The sequence below is a fragment of the Vicia villosa genome, linkage group LG1, assembly GCF_029867415.1.
Source record: "Vicia villosa cultivar HV-30 ecotype Madison, WI linkage group LG1, Vvil1.0, whole genome shotgun sequence".
In the NCBI taxonomy this organism is placed as follows: domain Eukaryota; kingdom Viridiplantae; phylum Streptophyta; class Magnoliopsida; order Fabales; family Fabaceae; genus Vicia; species Vicia villosa.
The window spans coordinates 63,389,775-63,413,625 of record NC_081180.1 but is presented as its reverse complement, the minus strand read 5'-3'; the positions used below and the strand labels follow the sequence as shown (position 1 = coordinate 63,413,625).

Here is a 23,851-nt window from a genome sequence, read left to right as displayed (position 1 = left end):
GGCATGGAGAATGCCATGGATGACATGTGAGCTTCCATGGAAGAATTAAGCTGCCAGGATAATGTCCTTCACATCCAGCAACACACACAGAAAACTAACCCTCTAGAAGAAATTGAAATCTGGGAGCCATAGCCTCTCTCAAATGAGATATGAGGGACGTCGGTGCCATAAAATTTCAAACTACCCTCCTTGGCTAAGCTTGGTAAGCGCAATGACCTATATGAGCATGTCGTTTCCATCAACATACATATGGCAATTATTGGAGCTTTTGACTCCTTGAAGTGCAAGCTTCTTTTTAGCACCTTCAAAGATGAAACTTTGAGATGATACATAGGTCTGCCACGACTCTAGATCACTAGCTACTAGGACGGAAAAACAATTGGTCCATCAATTTGCAGAAAGTAGGTACCAAAAGATGGACGACACTATCCTTTTCAACTATTGTCAAGGCCCCTTTAAATCTCTCAGGGAGTATCTTGCACGCTTTAATGAGGTGACGATCAAGGTCGTCCACCCCAACCAATAAATGTTCTTATTAGCATTTCAAAATAGGTTAAGGGAGAATTATTTTAATGAGCCCCTTTACCTAGAGGCTTGCAACTTCCCTAGTTGAGGTAGTGACACGTGTAGAATGCTATGTAAAGAACAAGGAAAAAATGCTGAAAAAGAAGGCCAGAGATGTCAAAGAGCGTACCATTAGTAATCCTGGAAGCTCATAGAAGTTACAGAAAAATCATTACACCTTGACGATCAGAGATAGGGTGGCATTCAAGCGAAGCGAAAAATATGCAAAGAACTTCACGCCTTTGAACACTCTTTGTGAGAAGATATGACATGAAGTCCTCCACATGCACAATAATCCAATACCACCAACGCCAAAGTCGGATGTCATGGGCCTGAATCCAGCATATGGTGTAAGTTCCACAAGGTTAAAAGGCATCACACCAAATATTATTATCAACTCAAGAAGGCGATAGAAAACCTCATCTAAGAATGTCATCTGGAGAAATACTTCTAAAGCGGCGCCAAGATGACACGTGGGTCCAATTCTCGAAGGCGGGACGTTTTTGGAAGCCCTGGGTCTTAAAAGAGAAAGGAACAAAGCAATGAGGCAAGGATAAAATCATAAGTCATACCCTTAATACCTGCGCATGAGGATTCATCAGGGGTGAAGAGACTTGTTCTTCCTATAAAAGGTGTGTTTTTCAAATTCTAACCATTAAAGGCTCGCCCGCTAACTTTGATCTGCACGAGATGGAAGCCCCAAAATCAGATATTAGTTTCTCTAAGAGGGATGCTGCAGGAATCCATCCACATGATGATAATCCCATGGTTATAACTATAAGGTATGACAATTATGAGATTAAGAGGGTGTTAATCGATCAAAAGAGTTATGCAGACATCCTCTATTGGGATGCTTTTGAACGACTCCTCCTAGACATGAAGGACCTCAAAGTTTTTGAAGGATTATTGGTGGGATTCTTTTGCAAGAAAGTGCAGATGAAAGGTTATATTACTATGAGAACCACGTTTGGAGTTAAGGAGAGCGTCAGACAAGTAAAGGTAAGGTACCTAGTTATATATGCACCATACTCATATAATATGATTATAAGGCGACATGCTTTTAACTAGCTTGGCGCCCTCCTATCTACGTTGTATTTATGCCTGTGAAATAATGTTGATCCCTGACAAGATGTCACACACAATATTGAAACAATGTGTATGACAACAAGATGTCGTAACAAAAATAATAAACAAGTAAAGTAAATAGCAAAGTGATTGCTAACCCATTTTGGTGCAAAGTGTGAAATGAAATTCACTTTTAGTAGTCAATAGTACACGACGACCTCATTTTAAACCTCATAGTTTAATGCCTTTTCCTAATACTACTCGTGAACTTCAATCCAGGTTCCCCCTGAATTCGAGACCCCTCTCACTTTCATTGAAACACTACCCCAAATATTTGTACGATTACCAAAGTATATTAGGTGATGAATCACAATTATAAATCAAATACTCTATGAACAAATGGAGTATTACAAACCCAAAACAAATGACTCAATGAAAATTAAAAAACTCTCCAACTGGGTAGGTATTCTCTCTAAAATTATGTCTTAAAGATATGGCGAACAATCACTTTATATAGAGATTATGGTTCAACAAAAGCCCATTAGGGTACAATTAAAATCCAACTGAATCAAATATTCAGCAAACCAAATCTTGCATTTAAAGCAAATCCAATTAAATATCTTCATATAAGATTTGTTTAATTAAATCTTTTCCAATCAATATCTTCCCAACCCAAATTTGGCAAAATCTTGGACTAAACAAATCTGAGATAAATCTTTCCTTCAAAGCATATCCAATTAAAGATTTCCAATATGATTCTATCAATTAAAAAGTTTACAACCAAAATCTTTACAAAAAAATTATGTAAAATCTTTACTAGATCACAAAATCAAGAATCAATTGTAGAATCAAACGAGTCAAAATCAACTTTCCATATATAGTGGAGGTGTCATGTCTCGGTTTATTAAGATATGAGAAAGGGAGTCAAATGGAGTCGGACATGTTCACTAGAGAAACGGGGGAGATAATCACCCTTTTCCCACACTCATAATAACGTGAAGTGTGGAACCTATCTTCTTGGGATATGAAACCCTGACCACGAGATTCTTATAAATACACCAGCCTTGAGGTTGATAGGAGAAACCAATTCATTATGCAAAAATATCCCCATACAAAGCTTCTCACATCCCTGCGTAAATTGGCTCTAACATCACAATAACCCCTTGACAGCCTTACATCACAAGAGGTTGTCATGTATTATACTTTTAACAAGTACAATATTACTTTCCCACATCACTTTCAAGTAATTAATATTGTTTATTTTGTTCTTCACGTCATTACTACAAATTGAGTGATATGGTTTGTATTAAATACTCACATAATCACTTTATCTTTGACTAGTTTTATTTTTTCTTTTTTCAAAATAATATATTTGTTTTTAAATATTTTTTCAGTGGTGGAATCTAGAGGGTGTGACGGAAAAATCATTCACTGCGCACGAGAACACTTTGAAGTTCAACGAACGATGGATGTGCGGTAACAGGAGCAACCACACCTCAGAAGCAACAACATCACTTTTCAGGAAGGTCGTATGATATATTTCTTCTGAGAAAGTATGAGCATCACATTGCTCGCCAATTATGACATGTCACAGTAAGTAATTTTGTTTTTATATGTTAGGAGTGGAACATGAAGCTTTGTCAAATCCACAACATGTTTTCACTCATTGACACTTAGACGCCTCACAAACGCACAACCTTTTAATCTATCAGATAAATTGTGATTGTGAAGTTTATATTTATATCAACTTTCATCCTGAACCATCTATAAACGACATTGACTTGATTTTAAATGGACAACCATATGTTTTAGTAACACATTGTGTAGTACTTTCGATTTCCTTGTACTTCTCACATGTATCACAACTCACTATTAATTTTGTACTTTCCCCACTCTCCTGTCTCAATATCTGATTGTTTAATTGTGACAGTCATTTGATGTCTAATTCTAACTTCTCTAACTAGCATTACTACATCTTCTCGTGTATATATAATTTGTTTTTATCGCATAGTAGACGAATTTCTATATTTTGTAAAACATAATAAAAAAATTTAAATTAAAATTAGAATTTTTTTCTAAATAAATTACATATCAAATTACCTCATTCAAAGTAATATGGTAGTCAATTTAAAAAAGTAATACAGTGAATTTTTTTTATTTATCGGGCCATTTACAATATATTGTTTCGATAAATTATACTCATCAAAACACTTTTAGAAAAAAAATTCTCTAAATCTAAAAAGATTGAAAGTGAGCGTAAAAAATTAAATAATAAAAAAAAGTGAAATTAATATTTTTTTGTAAGATTATGCAAGAATCAATTTACAATTTTGTTGCGTGAGTAGTATAAGATTATGAGAATTTCTTTATACACTTTGTAGTGGTGGGAAATTTTTTTGAAAACTCGAAAATACTCTTCGAAAGTGTATTTTCGAAGGCATCTTAAATTAAAGGTGTTTCGAAAATGCATTTTTGAATTCATCCAAATTTCAATTTTTTGGATGTTTTCGGAGATATATTACTAAAATAACACAATATTTGATCTTAGTGTTTTTCGGAGATGCATTTTTAAAATAACCTAATATTTATTAAAAAATTAAAATAAATGTGTATCAATTGTATTAATCAAGATATATAATTAAATATATATCATTTTAATTCAAAAATTTTTTTAAAAATTCAAATACAATGTTTATAATATTAATTGAATAATTAATTATTATAAACTATGTAAATATTATTTGGTCTTATTTAAATTTATTGATTAATTCAATTTAAATTTAATAGACTATAATACCAAAAAAAAATTTGTTGGTGTTATTTTTTATGATATATTAGATAAATTAATACATGCAAAAGTATATGTGATATTAAAGAATATTTACATAATTTATAACAATTAATTATTCAATTAATAATAGAAACATTGTATTTGAAATTTAAAAATAAAAACTATTGAATTAAAATGATATATATATTTAATTATATATTTTGATTAATAAAATTAATTACATAATTAATACAAGAGAAAAATGAATATGCACTGAACCGACAGTGTAAAATATTTTTACACTGTAACCAATCATAACCATGCATCCAATTAAAACACTATTTTAATCTTAAAAAACTAATATGACATGACAAATGTATGGATTTTGATTGGTTGTATGTGTAAAGTTAGTTTACACTGTCATTGCAGTACCTTTAAACTCTTAATACAATTGATATATCTTGATTTTAATTTTTTAATAAATATTAGATTATTTCGGAAATACATATCCGAAAAAATTCCAAGATCCAATATTAGGTTATTTTAAAAATGCATATTCGAAAACACATTTTTTTTTGCAAAAAAGAGTAAATTTGATAAACTCGTAAATACATCTTCGAAAGCACCCATAAAAAAAAAGAAAATATGGTGTAATCGAAAATGTATCTCTGAATTTTATGAATAAAAAAAGAATTTCGTAAAGACTCTTAAGTATATTAAGGAGTTTAAAAAGAAATTCCCTAACATTATTCAATTGCGGCCCAAATTACTTCTAAAGAATATTTGGGCCGGAAATAATGACATGGGCCCAATATAAGTCAAATTCATATCGAACTATACTTTGCAGTTTGCAGCATGCAGTCACTAGGGATGTCAACTTGCCTCCATTAGCAGGGATCCCCGTGGGGATTCCCTGTTTGGGGCTCCAAAGACGGGGATTTTTTTCCCGCGGGAATGGGGATGGGGAACAAAGTCTCCCCGAACGCACTTCGGGGACGGGGGTGGCGTAAATATCCCCGCCCCATGGAGTCACCGCCCCGCCTAAAGTAACATAATGTCCTTAAGTTTTATATAATTTTAAATTATTATGGAAGTTTATTTGTCATTTCATATAATTAATCTTATACACAAATTTAAAATAAATTTAAAATATAATGTATTGTTAGTAAAAGAGTGAGATATAAATGATTATTTCAATTTTTTTAGTTTGAAATTTTTGTGGTCATGACACTCAATATTATAGATTAAATATTGTTAAAACAATATATTTATCATAAAAGAATAATTTCTAAATTTCTTGTGGTTAGTTTTTTAAGCTTTTACTATTAATTTAATTTAAAATAATAAAAAAAATCATGTTTATGAATCTCCGCATGAACCATGGGGATCCGTGGGGACCCGTGGGATCCGCGGGGATGGGGATTGGGGACAAAATCTCCCCGTAGCGGGGACCCGAAGTGGGGATGGGGAATAGATTCAAAGGCGGGGACTGTGATGGGAATGTATCTTCCGCCCCCGCCCCGCCCTATTGACATCCCTAGCCGTCACCACTCATCATGGATTGATTAATATTTTTTAGGTCTTATTTATTAATCAAATTTACTTTTTAAATTAGTTAAATAATTTATATATTCAATTAATATATCATGTGGTGGATTTTAATTTTTCTGAATGATAGTATTAGTTTAAATTAATCTACATTTAATTATTCATATACTTTAAATAATTGATTGCTTTGTAATGTAATTTTTGGCTACACCTTGACTTTATGGTATTAATAATAGATTCGCTTTTAGTTGTAACTTGGGTAAACCGTATCGACATAAGCTATCAAAAGTAATTGAGTTATATTCGATTCTTTAAGAGAGCTGTTTAAATAAAATCAAACGGCAAATAAATTCTAACCACGAATAAAATAATCACTTATCGTAAAACTGATCTAATTTGCATTACAAACGTTATGCAACAAAGAATATATTAAAGTGCATCACGATCTTATCTACTTTTTTTTAAATAATGCCAGTGAATTGTAAAAGCATTGGTATAGTGTCATTAGTCATATAATACTAGTGAATTATTAAAGTTAACGTTCTTACCACTTTCTTCCAAGTGTAGTTTTAATCATGTATTTATTTATTTCTAAATATTTTTTGCTATTGATTTTTGTAAGAGTAATCTTCGCTTTTACGCTATAATATCATAAATAAAGACTAACAAAAATATAACAGTGTTAAATCTTTACTTAATCAGAAATCTAGCTTTAGATCTCTATTCTACGTGTTAAATTTTTTTTAGAGAAAATTCCATTGTCTATATTTAATCTTATCCGTTTTAAAGAATTAATCTTTACAATTACGCAAATAACATACTTTAATTAGGGATAATGGGGAGGACGGAGACGGTTATTACCTCTCCAAACTCAAACTCAAACTCGAATCTTTAAACAATTTCCGTCACCCGTCGAGTTCGGGTATTCCCTCCCCGAAAACCGATTGGTAAGGTGAGGAGTGTCCCTCTATATATACTCTTTCAATGCTCTATCTCCAACCAATGTGAGACTTTTAGGATCTAGGATTTTCCTAATACACCCCCTTACGCTCAACACTCTTTTTGGGCTTGGTGCGTGAATATTAACGGTGAGCGGCCCATGGTCCGATAGATAGGCTCTCATAGCATATTAGAGTTTGACCTAACTCATCCTTACAAAACCGGTTGGTAAGGTGAGGAGTGTCCCTCTATATATACTCTTTCAATGTTCTATCTCCAACCAATGTGAGACTTTTAAGATCTTCTTAATACCCTGCCACCATCTATTTAGTTAAATCAATTATTTTAATAAGAATACTAATTTTTTCCAAAGTTAAATTACTTTATAAATAATAAAATGAAACAATTTCAAAAAAATTTATCCATATATTTTAATTATTTTAAATAATAAATATAAATTAAAATCAAAATATCAAAATTTTGGTTACATATTTAATATTTTAAATTATCAAAAAATATAATAATATATAATAAAATAAACGGGACAGGTTCGGAGTGGATACTAGTGTCTCCATTACCTAACTCGTACCCATATTTTGTAATTGGAAAAAACTAAAATCCGAACTCAAATTCAGTCAAAACGGATTTTTCCGTCAACTTTGAAACAAATTCGAATTATACACGCGGATACGAGTTTTGTTGTCATATCTAATTCCAATTTATTAAAAATAAAACTAACAAAGATAATATCTGTTGAATAAAGTTTATCTACCACGCGCGTAATGTTGACTTCGAAGTATATGACACGCCAAAGGAAGAAGCAAAGAAATTCACTTTAAATTAACTGTGAATCTTCGTGATAAAATACATTAGCAATTATTTCCTTTCCGTTATACCCTTCGGAATATGAAATTTGATTTAGTCGTCTTTCGATAATCCACCATTTCAATTGTGCTGTTTTCGTCAACAACGTTAAATAAACACAAATAATTGACTACACCTAAGTATGCAGGACTATCAAAAAAATAATTGTTGAAAACTTTGTGGGCCCAACTGTTCCAAACTTAATCTATCTAAGGGAGCTGCTTCTATGTTTCAAAACTTCTTACAAATCAATTTTGTCTCCAAATAAAGTTTAAAAGGAGAAAAGAGAATGAATTTCCATGTGTTATTTTTATGGTAGGGTGCTTTTGTTAAATCATGTTTTTAGGGTTTGTTTGGTAAAATCAAAAACAAAATTTTTAATTTTTAGTTTTTCAGCTCACATTAATAAAAAAATTCTGTTTGATTACACTATTTTAGTTTTTAGTTTATAGCTTTTTTATTAGTTTTTAGTTTTTTTTTAAAAATTATTTGAAATAGTTTTTGAGCTTGTGACTTTTTTTATTTATTTATACCCCTTATTATTTTAATAAAATATTATTACCTTTATTAATTAAAATAAACTTTTAAGTCATTTTATATTTATCAGCTAATGAAACAACTAATTTATCAAACACTCATGTTAGCTTATCAGCTATCAGTCATCAACCTACTAACTATCAGCTATAAGCTACTAACTATCAGCTACCAACTAGTTTTATCAAACAGCGCCTTAGTTGATAGTTGATAACTTATAGCTGGTAGTTGGTAGCTGATAGCTGGTAATTTATAGTTGGTGACTGATAGTTTGTTTATCTTCTATTTCTAATTAAACTTTATTAAATTTTCTATATAATTGATTCAACGCGTTAATATTTTGTAATTATATTAGAGTAATGCTAACTTGTGTTTCAAATGCACAAGTTAAGAAACTTAATTATAAAAATTTTATTTTAAAAAAATAATTTCATATTTTTATTAAAATTAGTGTATAATTTTTAAAATATTTATCTTCAATTAGGTCTTAACTTGTGCTGGACACAAATTAGTATTAACATTATATTATTAAATATAGTAGTATTATAGTCGTGTCCGTGAAATTAGGTTCAGAGAATTCAAGTATTTCCGTCAATAATTGCAACCTGCAAGAGACTAACTAATAATTTGTTCACATTCTACTCCATAATCTAAATATGAATCGTATAAACAGAATTTCACAACCTTATACTCATAAACTTCAATGAATTATTGAACGGGGAACCAATTCTAGGGTTCACAAGAAAGGAAAATTTTAATTTTATATATTTTATTAATTAAATTAATATTATTTTAACATTATATTTTATTATAAATATTAATGATAACAGTTGAACAAATTTTAACTACCACGCGCTTGTCTTGATAACATACATTACAAGACAAAGCAAGAAGAGTCACAGAAAGTGAGTATCAACCTGCAACGAAACTTCATATCTTAGCTACAATATATACCATCAACCAAGTTAAAGATAACAGAAATTCAGAAAACGCAAAAACTTTGAAACCACCGTTTTTCATTTCAAAGGTAAATAAATAAACTTTCAATTCATGGGAGGAACCACAGAACTGGATGTTCTTACATCACAGCTTCAACAAACATTCAAACAAGTTCAACATGACAAAACATCCATGAAATTCTTTAGATCAACCTTAAAAGAATTGTCTCCACTGGTTCATGAGATCGACCAATATAACGATCAATTGAATCCTCCTAGAGAGGATATCAAGCTTCTCACCAAAGAAAATCCCGCAGAACAAAGGAATCTTTGCTGGAAGAGGTTTAGTTCTTGGTTTCATCACTGTTTGGATGGAGTTTGTCATAAGAAGAAAGATGATTTTGGTTCATGTGTTGCTGGTAACAACAAACAAGCTGTTATGGCGAAAGATGTTAAGGATACACTTTATAAGCTGAGGGAAATTCTTGAAATTGTGAATAAAGAGAATTATGAGAAGAAAATAAGTGGATCTGGAGGGCTAGTTTTTAGGGGTCCTTTTGGTGTTCCTCAAAATCCTGAATTTACTGTTGGTTTGGATTTGTCAATGATTAAGTTGAAGATGGAAGTTCTTAGGGATGGTGGATCTACTATTTTGGTGACTGGTTTAGGAGGAATGGGTAAAACTACTTTGGCTGCAAAGCTTTGTTGGGATTTACAAGTCAAGGGTAAGTCATAAAATCTTCTTTCATGCTTGATAAATATGTGTTTCTGGTTAAGCTATTTCTATAACAAAAGTTTAATAACAAAAGTTAAAGTCAAATGGTTTCTTTGTAAGTTATAAGTTGTTTTTATAATCTATTGTGGAGAGCTTATGGAAATAAGCTGAAAACAGCTTATGGTTTCTATATAGTTATAAGTTGGTTGTGCTATTAGATAAACTCGAATAAGTCAATTCAAACATGTGTTGTTTAGTGATAAATTTTAAAGAAATTTTTGTTGTTTGCCCACATATATGTATTATGGTAGGAGGTATGGAATACTTTGGGCTTATTGTTCTCTTTTGATTCATTAGGTAAATTCAGGGGAAATATTTTATTTGTAGTCTTTTCGAAAACACCTCAGTTGAAGATTATTGTAGAGAGAATATTTGAACATTGTGGAAATCTAGTTCCTGAGTTTCAAAGTGACGAAGATGCTGTTAATGAATTGGGGCTTTTGCTGAAGAAAATTGAGGGTCCAATATTGTTGGTCTTAGATGATGTTTGGCCTGGCTCAGAAGATCTCGTTGAGAAATTTCAATTCCAGATATCAGATTATAAAATTTTGGTAACATCAAGGGTTGCACTTTCAAGATTTGACAAAACCTTTATCCTAAAGCCTCTTGTACATGAAGATGCAGTAATCCTTTTCCGCCACTATACACAATTGGAGAAAAAGAATTCGAACTTTCCGGACAAAGATCTTATCCAAAAGGTGCTTGTCCTTCTCGTACTTACGCCATTTGTGAGCCAATGTTAGATAATATACTGATTACTGACTATATTTGTGTGCTTTAAAATACAGGTTGTGAAACATTGCAAGGGTTTACCTCTTGCTGTTAAAGTGCTTGCAAAGTCTCTCAGTAATCGGCCATATGAGTTGTGGGAAAAGATTGTGAAGCAACTTTCACTAGGCCGTTCTATACTTGATTCTAATACTGAATTACTTACTCGCCTCCGAAAGATTTTGGACGTTTTGGAAGATAACCCCATCAACAAAGAGTGCTTCATGGACCTAGCATTATTCCCTGAAGACCAAAGGATTCCTGTTGCTGCTCTCATCGATATATGGGCAGAGTTGTATGGACTAGATGATGCCGGCAAAGAAGCAATGAATATCATCAACAAATTAGACTCCATGAATCTGGCTAATCTCTTAATAGCAAGGTATAATGACCGCTGATATTTTTATCTAGTGATAAATTTTTTTTTCTATCTTCAACGAATATTAACTTCTGTTCATTTCTCAGGAAAAATGCAAGTGACACAGAAAATTACTACTACAATAACCACTTCATTGTCCTTCATGATCTTCTAAGAGAGCTTGGAATTTATCAAAGTACCCAGGAACCTATTGAACAAAGAAAAAGACTTCTTATTGAAGTAAATGAAAACAAACGTAATCGCTGGCTTGAGGAGAAGAAGAAAGGCACAGTGACTCGCATATTGTCCAAATTAGTTAAATGGTGTGTTAAACCGAAGCCTCAACAGATCCCTGCCCGCACATTATCTATATCAACTGGTTAGTTATACTTGCACCTTTCTCTAAATATATTCACTAACTTACAAGTTAAAAATGTTGTTAATTCTAAATATATCAATAATTGATCCCGTATGGATTACGTTTGCAGATGAAACTTGTGCTTCAGATTTGTCCCAAGTGCAGGCAGCTCTGGTTGAGGTTCTGATTTTAAATCTTCAAACCAAGCAGTACACATTTCCAGAGTTGATGGAGAAGATGAGCAAACTGAAAGCTCTTATAGTCATAAATCACGGTTTCCGTCTTTCTGAACTGAACAACTCTGAGCTACTTAGTTCTTTATCCAAACTTAACAGAATCAGGCTAGAGCGGATTTCCGTTCCTTCCTTTGGCACATTGAAGAATCTGAAAAAATTATCCCTCTACATGTGTAATACGAGACTAGCTTTTGAAAAGGGTAGCATTCTAATTTCAGACGCATTTCCAAATTTAGAAGATTTGAGCTTTGACTATTGCAAGGATTTGATGGCATTGCCTAATGGAGTGTGTGATATCACCTCATTAAAAAAGCTCAGTATTACTAATTGCCATAAGCTTTCGTCGCTGCCCCGAGATATTGGAAAGTTGGAGAATTTGGAACTCTTGAGCCTGATTTCGTGTACTGATTTAGTAGAGCTACCAGATTCTATTGGAAGCCTTTCGAATCTAAGTCTACTTGACATCTCCAACTGCATAAGCCTTTCAAGTTTACCCGAGGACATTGGCAATCTGTCTAATCTAAGAAATCTCTACATGACTAGTTGTGCAAGTTGTGAATTGCCATACTCGGTTGTCAATCTTGAGAATTTAAAAGTGATATGTGACGAAGAGACAGCTGTTTCATGGGAATCTTTCCAATCTATGATATCCAATTTAACTATAGAGATTCCTCAAGTTGAAGTCAATTTAAATTGGCTTCACGCAATTCGCTCCTAAAACCTATACACACACTCTTCCTCTGCTTTTGAAAGTTGTCGTTGAGGACACATGAAAGCAGATAGAACAAAACACTCAGTTTCCTCTTAAAGAACTCGTCCAACAAAAATCTTTGAAAATATTGATAGAGACATTGTCCAAGCCCTGCATCGAGTAGTATGACTCGGTGGAGTATTTGAGTGGTTTTGTTCTTTTCCCTTGGTGGCTAGCTTTCAAGGAAGGGTTCTTCAAATGTTTGAATATCAGAGCTCGTGGCTCGGAAAGAGCTACCTACGAAAGGGCTAACCGGAAGGCCAAGTAAAGCATCGTAGAGTACAGCCCTCGAGACATCAGCTCTCAGATCAAGCAGTATGGGATGCTCAGTGGAGTATTTAAGCTGTTTGATTCTTCTCCATGAGTGTTTGAATACTTATTTGATAATTTGATAAAATCCAAATCCAAAGTGATATGTCAATTTTCAGGTCAGCTACAATGAATGGCATATCATTCGACAACATCTAGAGTCATTCAATTATTGATTCTAGTAGCAAGCAATGTGCTTAAATGTCTGTCTCAAAAGAGGCTTACTTCCATGTTTGACATACTTGAACCGAAATCAAAAGCAAAAGAGACGATGAAAGGAAGAACGACGGGATACCAATGCTACAACACATGCAAAGAAAATGAACTACTTTCATGATTCTTTTTCAGCACCTGCTGCATCAGAGGTGAATAATTTAAAGGTGTTCATGCAAACAGAAAAAGATCAACATGATATGTTTTAGGCATTGGTTTGGTATAAAAGTGGCAGATGAAGAGGTAGAGAGGTGTTAGGAGTAAATTTGTCCTTGTGTGAAACAAAAACAATCATCTAGTAGTATTTTAATATGGACAATCACAGGCCAAGAATGCAAGTTGATGTGTCAATAGTTCCAGAAGTTTGAACTTTGAAGGCTAAGGTTTGTTCAGACTTTTCTAAACTATGACTTGAAAATATGTAGTACAATGCCCCTTCAATATACGTGGGTAGAAATCCATGATGAACATGAACAATGGTCTATAATGTTTAATTAATATATATATTTTGGCTCTTAAACAATTTGATATTTTGTGTGATAATATAGAGCCACTAACTGCCACTTGTATAATTATTCACATAAAATTAAAGTGTTGTTTTTTTCTGTTTGGCCACAAAGAAAGAGACAAATATTATTGAAGACTTTTGAGTCATTATACGTGTTACTAGGGGCAAGTAGTGTAGTCTAGTAGTGCGAGTAGTTTTCTTAGCTTTTTGTTTTTTTAATAATAGAACAAGATTAGTTCAATCAAGTTGTCTAAATAGTACTAGTACTACAAAGTCTTAGATGAAGTAAAGCTTCTTGACATCATTGGTTACATAAGCCTTGGCAAATTAAGGTCGATATCAGAGTGGTTGTTTAACATTAATCAGGGGGTAGAAGAGTATTTCAAACGTAAGTGTAACTTTAAATTTTAAATTCAAATTGGTTAGGTGTTGGCGTTATTATATAGGCAAAATTACTCACGGTTTGTTTGGTTCAACCGATGGAAAGAGTGGGGAGAAATTTCAATAGATTGAACAGTAAGTACATGTTTAGATTGATGACGGCAGATCAGATGTGGTAGGATATTATTTTTCAAATATTACAGTACGTGTTTAGATTGAAGACGGCAGATCAAATTAGGGGTAGAAATATGCCTGATCGATAATAGGAGCTTACAGGTTAGTCTACACAGACTCAGGTCAGATTGCATATATTTTTTAAATATAAAAGATTTAGGTTTTTTTTAAAGTATATTTAGGCTCTGTTTTGTAAGATAATTTTTGACCTTATAGCTTATAAGCTCAGATGACAATAAAATACATGTTTGGTAACTGTCTTTTTATCACGAGCTTATAATTTATTTTCCTGACTTATAACTTATTTTTCAGACGCTATTTCAAATAGCGTTTTAACTTGTCATTTTTTCTTCCTATTTTACCATTATTATTTTAAATAAAACTCACTATCATCCTTTATAATTTAATTAATTTAAAATAAAATAATTATATATTAAAATTTTTTTCAGGTCATTTTAATTTATCAACTAAATAAACCGTTAATTCTACCAAACAGTTCAATTAATTTATCAACTATAAGTCATCAGCCATCCGCTATAAGCTATCAGTCATCAACCATCAGTCATAAGCTATAAGCTATAAGCTAGCTTATCAGCTGACTGCTATTTTTACCAAACAAAGCCTTAGTTAAAAAGGCTAAGGTGGGAATAGGCTGGGCCGAGCTAGGCTTTGCCAAGCCTGAGCCTGGCCTGCTATAATATTCAAAGCATAAGTCTGGCCTGTAGCCTATTATAGGCTTATTTTTTTGGCCTGGGCCTGGCCTTTTTGAAGGCCTGATTGGCCTATTAGCCTACTTAAAAGCCTATTTCATTTGAACATTTGTAAATAAGTCATTCAACTCGTCTTTATATAGACTAACAAATTAAAAGATCAATGAGATTAAATGTTTGTTTGCATTATTTTATTTGAGTTTACCTAATAGCATAAATTTTGTGATATTATTTGTTTGAGAGAACTTATCGAAACAACTTATGACATTGTTCATAAGATTCTTTTCATCTTATTTTCATAATTTCTTCAAGATAACTAAAATTTATTTTTATATTTTTAACTCAAAGTAAAAAATATAATATAATAATAAAATTATTCATATGTATTTAAATAGGCCGGCCTCTTAGGCTTAAAAGGCTTTTTATGTGGCCTGTGGCCTAGCCTTTTTAGCTAAATAGGCTTATAAAAAAGCCTAGGCCTTTTCTATTTATCTAAAAAGCCTGGCCTGACCTAGGCCTATGTAGGTTGGGCCGTAGGCCCCTGTTAGTCGGCCTGGCCTATTCCCACTCCTAGTCTCAGGTCCCAAAAAAAGTCTTTTAAATCTATCATGCCGGCTTATTTAAATAAATATGAATAATTTTTTTGCTATCATTATGTTATATTTTGTACTTTGAATTAAAATACAAACATAAAATTTGGTTATCTTGAAGAACTTGTGAAAATAAGATGAACACACCGGATGGACATTGTTTTCATAAGTTCTCTTAAACAAATAGTCCCACAGAACTTATGCTAATAGATAAGTTAAAATAAGTCAATGCAAACAAATTTTTAGTCTCCTGGTCTTTTAGTTAGTTAGTCTCTTTAAACATTATTTTAATTGTTTATTTACATATGTCTAAAACAAATAGACTTTTATGTAGGATAACAGGCTAACCAGACATTCGAAAAGGGCAGACTCAGGCCTAAAAATAAACCTACGATAGATTACAGGCCAGACTTAGGGTTGACAAAGGCTAACTCGACCCAGCCTATTTCCACTCCTAAATCAAATGATATATATATATATATATATATATATATATATATATATATATATATATATATATATATATATATATATATATATATATATATATATATATATATATATATATATATATATATATATATATATATATAGGGTTTGCTAACGTAGAGCCATTTGTTTTTTTGAAGGTCTATTTTAGCAACATGTGCATTTAACTATTTTTTAGTTAAAGCTTGCTAAAACACACCTTCATAAAAATAAGTGGGTGTATTTTAGCAAACCCCACAGAAATTTGCTAAAATACACTCACTTATTTTTATGAAGGCGTGTTTTAACAACATACACCTTAAGGTGCATTTATATATATAATGGAGATTTATATCGAGGATATTATCGTCCTGTGTTATTGATAAACATTTAAGATTATTTTGGTTATATTATTAATATTAATTAAATCAAAGTTTCATATTATTTTCTACGTATAACATAATATATTTCTTAAATGTGTGTAGTTATATTTAAGACTAGTGGACTCTGATAAATTTTTATATTCATGTTAGTGGTTTTGAGCTATACTCTCGATTAGAGCGTAGGCATTAGCGAAGAGTTTATTCAATCACTTTTCGCTATTAATAGTCATTCTCATATTATAGAGAAGACCATTATAGAATGTGAATAATCAATCACTTTTCTAACCCGTGGTGTGGGCAGACTCTTATCATTTCCTTGTATCGCTCTTACACATCAAAAAGCGACTCAACATCATTCTGCATAAAGCAGGTAATTTGGTTCCTTAATTGAGCACTTTTGCTAGACGGGAATAGGGATGTCAATTTGCATATGTTAATGGAGATCCCTGTGGGGATTATATATTTGGAGCACCGAAGTTGGAGATTTTTCTCCGCGGAGACGGGAATGGAGGAAAAAGTTCCCTCGATGACACTTTGGGGTGGGAATTGGGAAAGTACCCCCTGCCCTGTGAATTTCTTGACTCCGACCATATTATTTAACTTTTATATTTTGTATATTATATAATATATAATTATAAAAGTTTACATAAAAATATTAATGTATTAGAAAATGAAGAGTCATTAGTGTAACATTTTATTTTTATGTGTTATTGTATAATGTATTATTTCACTATAAGTACCTAACTCTAGAAAGTGCACTCAATACATAAAATGTACACACTGTCTCCTCGTTTTCTTTTTCTCAATTATCTTTGTCTCCTCCATTCATCATCTTCTCCGTTATGTTCATCATCACCACAACAATCACTCTTTTTGTTCATTGTACTTATGGTAATTACTCTTTAAATATATGGTAATAACGAAATACTAGTGTCATAGTTTTGATCAAAAAGTATAGAAATTTTCTTAAGATTCGATCTCCGTGGAGATCTGTGGGGATGGCGAAAAATATCCCCCCGTGGCGGAGATTGGGGATGAGGATGAGGATGGGGAATAAATTGGGGGGTGGGGAGGGGAGTGGGGAAGCACCCTCCGAGCATTCTCTGCCCCGTTGATATCCCTAGGCGGGAAGTACCTCACAAGGAACACTTTCTTTAACTCATTCCACCTCATTATGGAATTTGACGGTAGAGACTATAGTCAAGCTCGGGCTCTATCTCTTAGGGAGAAAGGAAATAGACGCAATTGAATGGCTTTAGGGTCGACACCATTACTTTTCAGCGTGTCAGTGAATTGTACAAACACTGAAAGATTTTGGCGCAAATAGCATTTACAAACTCGACTGAAAGCTTAACTTCCTGCTCCACGAAATTTCTAAAGCATAAAATGGCATTGGTTTTTTATCATTAAAAATTAATTGAGATTTGTAACCCCTTGCCTCTCGCATTGGAGTATCCTCCACCAACTCATATCAGAGTTATCCGCTTCATCCACCTTGCTTTCATTTTTCTCATTTGATACTGCCTCAATCCCTTTTCCGCCCTCAATACTAGTTATATGTTGATATGGAATTTTGACTGAAGAGGTGTACTTTGGCATATTCACTCCTACAGATCCTTGGTCTCTAATTGCTTTTGGGCTCCTATGGTCTAAATTATTCCTTCTATTGAGCTGATCTCTTTCAACCTCATTACAATTTCCTCCATTACTCTGCCCTTCATTGAGAGACAACCCGTCCATCAATGCATCAACTTCGTTCTCCCTAAATAGCTTCTCAACTTCCATTTCATATTTCCCTTCTCAACTTCATTCACTTTTTTATGTCACGTGAGACTACCACTAATTTCTCATTCTTTCCTAATTCTTTGTCCACCTTTTCATTTTCATTAGGCCATTTGAACTTTGTCCTTCTTCCTTTTTGTCCACCAAACTCGTGCACATTACACTTTTGACTTTCTATAATAATATAGCAACCATCACCATTAACTCGACCGTTGCATATGTGGTATTGATATTAAGATAATAAATATTTTTAATAAGGTAGTAGGAATGACTTGGATAAAAACCTACAAAATAATTAAAAATATCTAATATATTATTTAATAATATTACAGTGTTCATATTTTAAAAAAATTGAATAAAAAAAATCAAATAAATAAAAAATTAATTAATTTTTTTTAACAAATCAATATAACAATTAAGCCAAAAAAATTATTTAACAAATAAATTAATCAAATAAAAACACTGTACAAAATTCAAACACATTGAAAATTTAGGAAACCTAACCAATTAAATAACATGTAATACAATGGCAAACAAAAAAAAAAAAGACTGAATAATTGAAAATAAATGGTAATAAGTGTGACAACCCAATGCTATCTTTTATTTATGGAATCACTGCAAATCTCAACATCTCCATCTTAAACTCACTATGAATTTGGAAAAAGGATCATCTCCTGCATTATTTTATACAACCATCTCTCCAGTCCAAAATCCAACGGTTGATATAATATGAAGATTTAAAATATTAAAAAAATGACACAGAAGAGAGAGAATACATATTAGCCTCTTTTTTTACTTTGTTTGCGTAGGAATTCACTTAGATTGTGTCTGTGTTTTAACTACCACCAAATAACTTTACTCATACACAATATTTTTCTTATAACATTTTCATGAAGAAATGACTGCACCATTAATACTGGATCAACAAGGTTAGTATTTTTTTTTTTAAAATTCTCAACTCTCAAATAGACTAAATGACTACAAATATTTGTGTAGATATTGAAGTTATTTAGAATTTAAAAATCGGTTGCGCTCGCGTAAACACTTTTGCGATTTTCTCCAGTGTAGATATCGTGACACTGATTGTGGTGATAACAATATCAGTATCGACATCTGTCGAACAAGTGAGTTGTCGCGGGTTCAAACCTGCAACCCTACACGTGATGTCCTTGCACAACTACCAACTGAGTTGTCTTAACGAAATTATGCCGATACTATTTTGTCACAAACGTTTTTTAAATATCTTATCTATAAGGATTATTCAACAAATTATAAAATGATTGTTTTTATTTCTTATTTGATAAAATTAAATGCAGGGGTTTTATGCAAGATGCAAGAAGATTGGAAACCAAAGCTTGACATGGTTTTTAATAGTATTGAAGATGTTGGAAATTTTGGGTTGATTATGGTGGAAAAGTTGGGTTTGGAGTGAGGAAACAATATTCACACAAGAACAAAAATGGTATTATTACTTCTTACAAGTTTGTTTATTGTAAAGAAGGTTTGCGAAAACCAGATAAACGAGATTATAAGACTATAAATCAGAGACCGAAGACTAGGACAAATTGTCAAGCAAGGTTAGGCATAAAAAATATGGATGGAAAATTTATGGTTGTTGATTTTGTGGAGGAGCATAACCATGTTTTATATCTAACAGAAACAACTCATATGTTGGCATCTCAAAGAAAAATATCTCAATTTCAATGCCAACAAATTGATCTAGCAGATGATGCTAGACTACAACAAAGAAAATCATTTGATTTAATGAGTAAGGAAGTGGGAGGTAGAACTAATTTGGGATTTACTCGTCTTGATCAAAAGAATTATCCCCAGAAAAAACGGGAGAGGAGTATGATACACAAGGAAGTTGGTTATTTATTGCAATACTTTCAAAGAAAGTTGGTAGAAAATCCAAACTTTTATCATGCATATCAAATGGATGTTGAAGATCAAATCACTAATGTGTTTTGGGCAGATGGAAGTATGGTCATTGATTATGATTATTTTGGTGATGTAATTTCTCTTGATTCAACATATTGCACAAATACTTCACATAGACCACTTGTTGTGTTCTCAAGATTTAACCCCCATCAAAAAACGATAATTTTTTGGGCTGCATTGTTGTATGACGTAACAATAGAGTCATACAAGTGGCTCTTTGATACATTTTTAGAGGCGCATAAGCAAAAAATGCCTCAAACAATTTTTACTGATCAAGATCATGCAATGGCAAAAGCTCTAAGTGAGGTCATGCCTAAAGCTTACCATGGCTTATGTGCTTGGCATTTGATGCAAAATGACATTAAGCACTTGAAAGGTGAGTCTTTTTTTCTTACTGACTTCAAGAAGTGCATGTATGGATATGAAAGCGAAGAGAAATTTGAAGAAGAGTGGAGAACTCTTATTGTGAAGTATGTTGTAAAGGAAAACACTTGGCTGCAAAAAGTGTACACTATAAAGGAAAAATGGGCATCATGTTACATGAAAAGTTTTTTTTGGGTACAATAGAGGGCCTAAGCCCGAAACAAGAAATAACTACATCGGATCAACAAAGAGACTGGTGATCCCTAACGAATCCGCTGCCATAAGCTACCAGAGAAACTCAGGGGCAGCAAGATGGATCGAATCACTCTTATCTAAGCAACCCCTATTAGCAAGCGCGTCTGTGCACATGTTCGTTGATCGATAAGCATACGATATGACAACCAAATCATGTAAAGTAATGAGCTCCTTTATCTGCCTAAGAATGGAAACACAATCAAACATGCCGGTAACACCTTCCTCTATGGCTTTAACAACTATCAACACATCAACATTAACTTCCACCCTTCTGATACCCAAAGAGAGAGTATATTTCAGACCTTCAAGAACTACCCAAATTTCAGCAACAATAGCACTACACCTTCCCAGATATTTAAAAAAACTACCTCTTCAAACTCCACTACTATCTCTAATGATTCCTCCACAACCAGCCTCTTGACTCCTTTTGCTTGCCTCGTCTGTATTGAGCTTCCACATGTCGATATTGGGCGGTTTCCACCTCATGAACATGTTACTCCTTTCCTCTCCATGGCAATGCCTTTTAGTCATAATGGCACTTTCATAATCCTGCTTCCTTATGAATATATGGAAAATAGGATTATGAGGTCTCTCAAAAGTTGTATCATGCTCTTCTAAATTAGGAATGAGAAGCACTCAACTTAATGAAAGTGTGAATTCAGTTATTAAAATTTTTATGAATGTGAACTTGGATATAATCAAAATTTTTAAACGCTTTTGAGAATGTTGTAGAAGAAAAACGACACAATGAATTGAAGTGTGAATATGAAGCTTTATACTCCCATTATTTTCGATCAATTTCAACACGAGTATGAGTTGTTTGAAGCATGTTCTGTGAAAAACATTAATATACAAGCACTGTTAATTAATTGACTGTGTTATTGTCACGGAGAGTGGCGTGGAAGAGTGGCGAGTTTTGTAACACCCTCCTAAAAACCCCCGCGGAAAATATAATAAAGATCAGAGTAATTATACAACAAGGATATTACAATTAATAAAATAAATAAAATAAATAAAATACCAAGTCGTTTGCCATGCTTTATTAGAATTAAACCAAATATCAAAACATGTGTTTAGCACAGCGGAAACTCATTTTAACAATGTTAAGAAACATATCTAAACGAATCAACAATACATAATCCATAACCAATAATGACAACGATGTATATCAAGTAACTCTAAGACTATCGACCCCCAGTGTTACAAGATCAGAGCATGACCGACGCGACTCCACATAACCGGATAAACTCTACGAGTCATCCTCACCGATCGCTTAAACAGCTACTTCAATATGAAATCATCAAAGTAAGGGTGAGACTACATCATAATTAAATAGCATTATAAATCATCAGATATAGAATTTCATAAGCAATTATCCACCCTACTTAGCATATTCAGATTTATCAATTCATACCAATCACAAGCATAAGTCAAAAATATGCACCAATAACACCACACAATCATAACACCGGATTTCATCCTGACATGTCACAATTTATACAAAGACCATGCAGACTCTTATGCATGTGGTACCAAAATTCGTGAATCACATTCACAGGACTTCTCTCTTTGATACTGCCCTTTAGTCGCTCACACCCCACATGAGCACACGACTACTGCCTCATCGCTCACACCCCACATGGGCACACGATGACTGCCTGCTAATCTCCGCACAATGGGAATTAGCCTTCCAATGCAAATGATTTATGAATGAATGCACACATGTCACATACTTATATCATCATCAACCCGATGCTTGACATCGCTTTATCACATCTTACCAATAACGTCACAACAAGTATGTACATGTATCATGCATCATTCAAAACAAATCAATCATCATCATTCATCAAAACACATGATAACAACATTTACCATGAATAACATCCATCTGCATCATCATTCATCAAAACACATGATAACCATATTTACCATGAACAACATCCATTTGCATAACAAGCAAAAGCAATCACATTATAACAACACACATCATTGCACATATTCAATTTTGCAAACAACAATTCATTGCACCTCATCAACTATGCAAAACAAGAATAAACCACATTTGAAGAAAACGATACTTTTAAAAATAAAATCAAGTTATTATTGTTTTCTTTATTTCATATGGTAAAGCATTCAATTTAAGGAACAACGTCCAAAACGGCATATAAAACGGACTTACGGTTTGAAAATTAGAAGCTTTTAAAGTTAGAACAGTTTTCGAAACGTGCTGCTGGAATTTGTACTGGAACCCGGTTCGTCCCGCATGGGAACCGGTTCCTGGACCCAAAAATGCCATTTTTAACGTTCTAACACAGTGGAACCCGGTTCCTCCCACATGGGAACCGGTTCCCACGAACCCAGAAGCTGAAAAACATGATTTTTAAGACTTTTATGCATCCCAAACACATACCAACTCATATCATTACGAAATTGATCATCGATAACATCAAAATACTCCAAATACATGATTCTAATGCACAAACAACGTACCACAACACCATGTAACAATACTACATCATCAATTGCAGTCAATTCATCAAATCATACATGTTAGTGTTGGTATTTCACAAAACCTAACATCCCAAATAGAGATTCTAATCCCTTAATTTAATCCTATCATCATCAAAATCACATACATGCGCAAGTGGTTTCTCGGACATGTGAGTCCTTTGTATTTCTCGAAGTCAGGAATCTTGAATTTGTGTGGGATAGTCAAGTCTGAGACCAAACTCATTTCGAAGGCATCCACATCGAAAGCATCGTATCCTTCTACCACCTTTAGTCTCTCCTCTAGCGCTTTGATCTGTTCACTGTCCTTGAAGTTTTCCCTAGAGTTGGGATTAGACTGCTGCGTCTGAGGTGCTTGGTCTGTGTTGTCCACCTCTTGTACTCCGTATTGTAGTTCCAGGTAATCTTCATCCTTAGGGACATTGTTAGCAGGAATGCGAACTGTGCGGGTTGTCCCTTTAGTCTGTGGTGTGGGGACAAATCCCTCTTGAGAGGCCTCTCCTTTCTCTTGGAATTGGATAGCTCTCCTGACAGATCGGACCTGAGGTCTGTCTTTAGCTGGGCCAAAGCCTGAAACAAATCCTAGCAGTGGGTTTTCGTCGTTGGGGATCTCATCCTGAACCAGGGTATCTCCAGACTGAACCTCTTTTGCCTTTTATTGTTGATCTAGGAGGGCCTTCATGAATCCTAGCATCTGAGTCATACCTCCTTTAACCTCTTCTATACTAACCTTTAGTTGATCCACCTCCCCACGGAGGGCGGCTTGATTCTGTTCTAGCTGCTCCATTGATTTCT

The 23,851-nt window shown here is 33.2% G+C and overlaps 1 protein-coding gene, 1 non-coding gene and 1 pseudogene across 3 annotated transcripts; all 3 read left to right on the top strand.

Moving 5' to 3' along the window:
* The first annotated feature begins 9,131 nt into the window (after positions 1 to 9,131).
* Positions 9,132 to 13,515, top strand: LOC131639590 (probable disease resistance protein At5g66900). 2 transcript variants are annotated; one of them, XR_009294995.1, is made up of 6 exons: positions 9,132 to 9,947; positions 10,295 to 10,695; positions 10,786 to 11,147; positions 11,231 to 11,502; positions 11,612 to 12,783; positions 12,897 to 13,515. XR_009294995.1 is itself a non-coding variant. In XM_058910075.1 (5 exons), the coding sequence occupies exons 1-5, from the start codon at positions 9,335 to 9,337 to the stop codon at positions 12,433 to 12,435; spliced, it is 2,472 nt and encodes an 823-aa protein (XP_058766058.1). In that variant the 5' UTR covers positions 9,132 to 9,334; the 3' UTR covers positions 12,436 to 13,515. The 2 variants fall into 2 exon arrangements, 1 of the variants encoding a protein (XP_058766058.1); XM_058910075.1 differs by having other exon boundaries at positions 11,612 to 13,515.
* Positions 13,516 to 16,005: 2,490 nt separating this feature from the next.
* On the top strand, positions 16,006 to 22,478 carry LOC131607803 (protein FAR1-RELATED SEQUENCE 5-like; annotated as a pseudogene).
* On the top strand, positions 16,488 to 16,593 carry LOC131645435 (small nucleolar RNA R71). The gene has a single exon (XR_009297057.1). It is a non-coding gene; the product is annotated as a small nucleolar RNA R71 (small nucleolar RNA).
* Positions 22,479 to 23,851: the final 1,373 nt, after the last annotated feature.

Coding starts and splice junctions, on each gene's coding strand:
- LOC131639590 (XM_058910075.1), top strand. CDS start 9,335: ATGGGAGGAACCACAGAACTGGATGTTCTTACATCACAGCTTCAACAA. Junction 10,696..10,785: donor ACAAAGATCTTATCCAAAAG/GTGCTTGTCCTT, acceptor TTTAAAATACAG/GTTGTGAAACATTGCAAGGG. Junction 11,148..11,230: donor GCTAATCTCTTAATAGCAAG/GTATAATGACCG, acceptor TTCATTTCTCAG/GAAAAATGCAAGTGACACAG.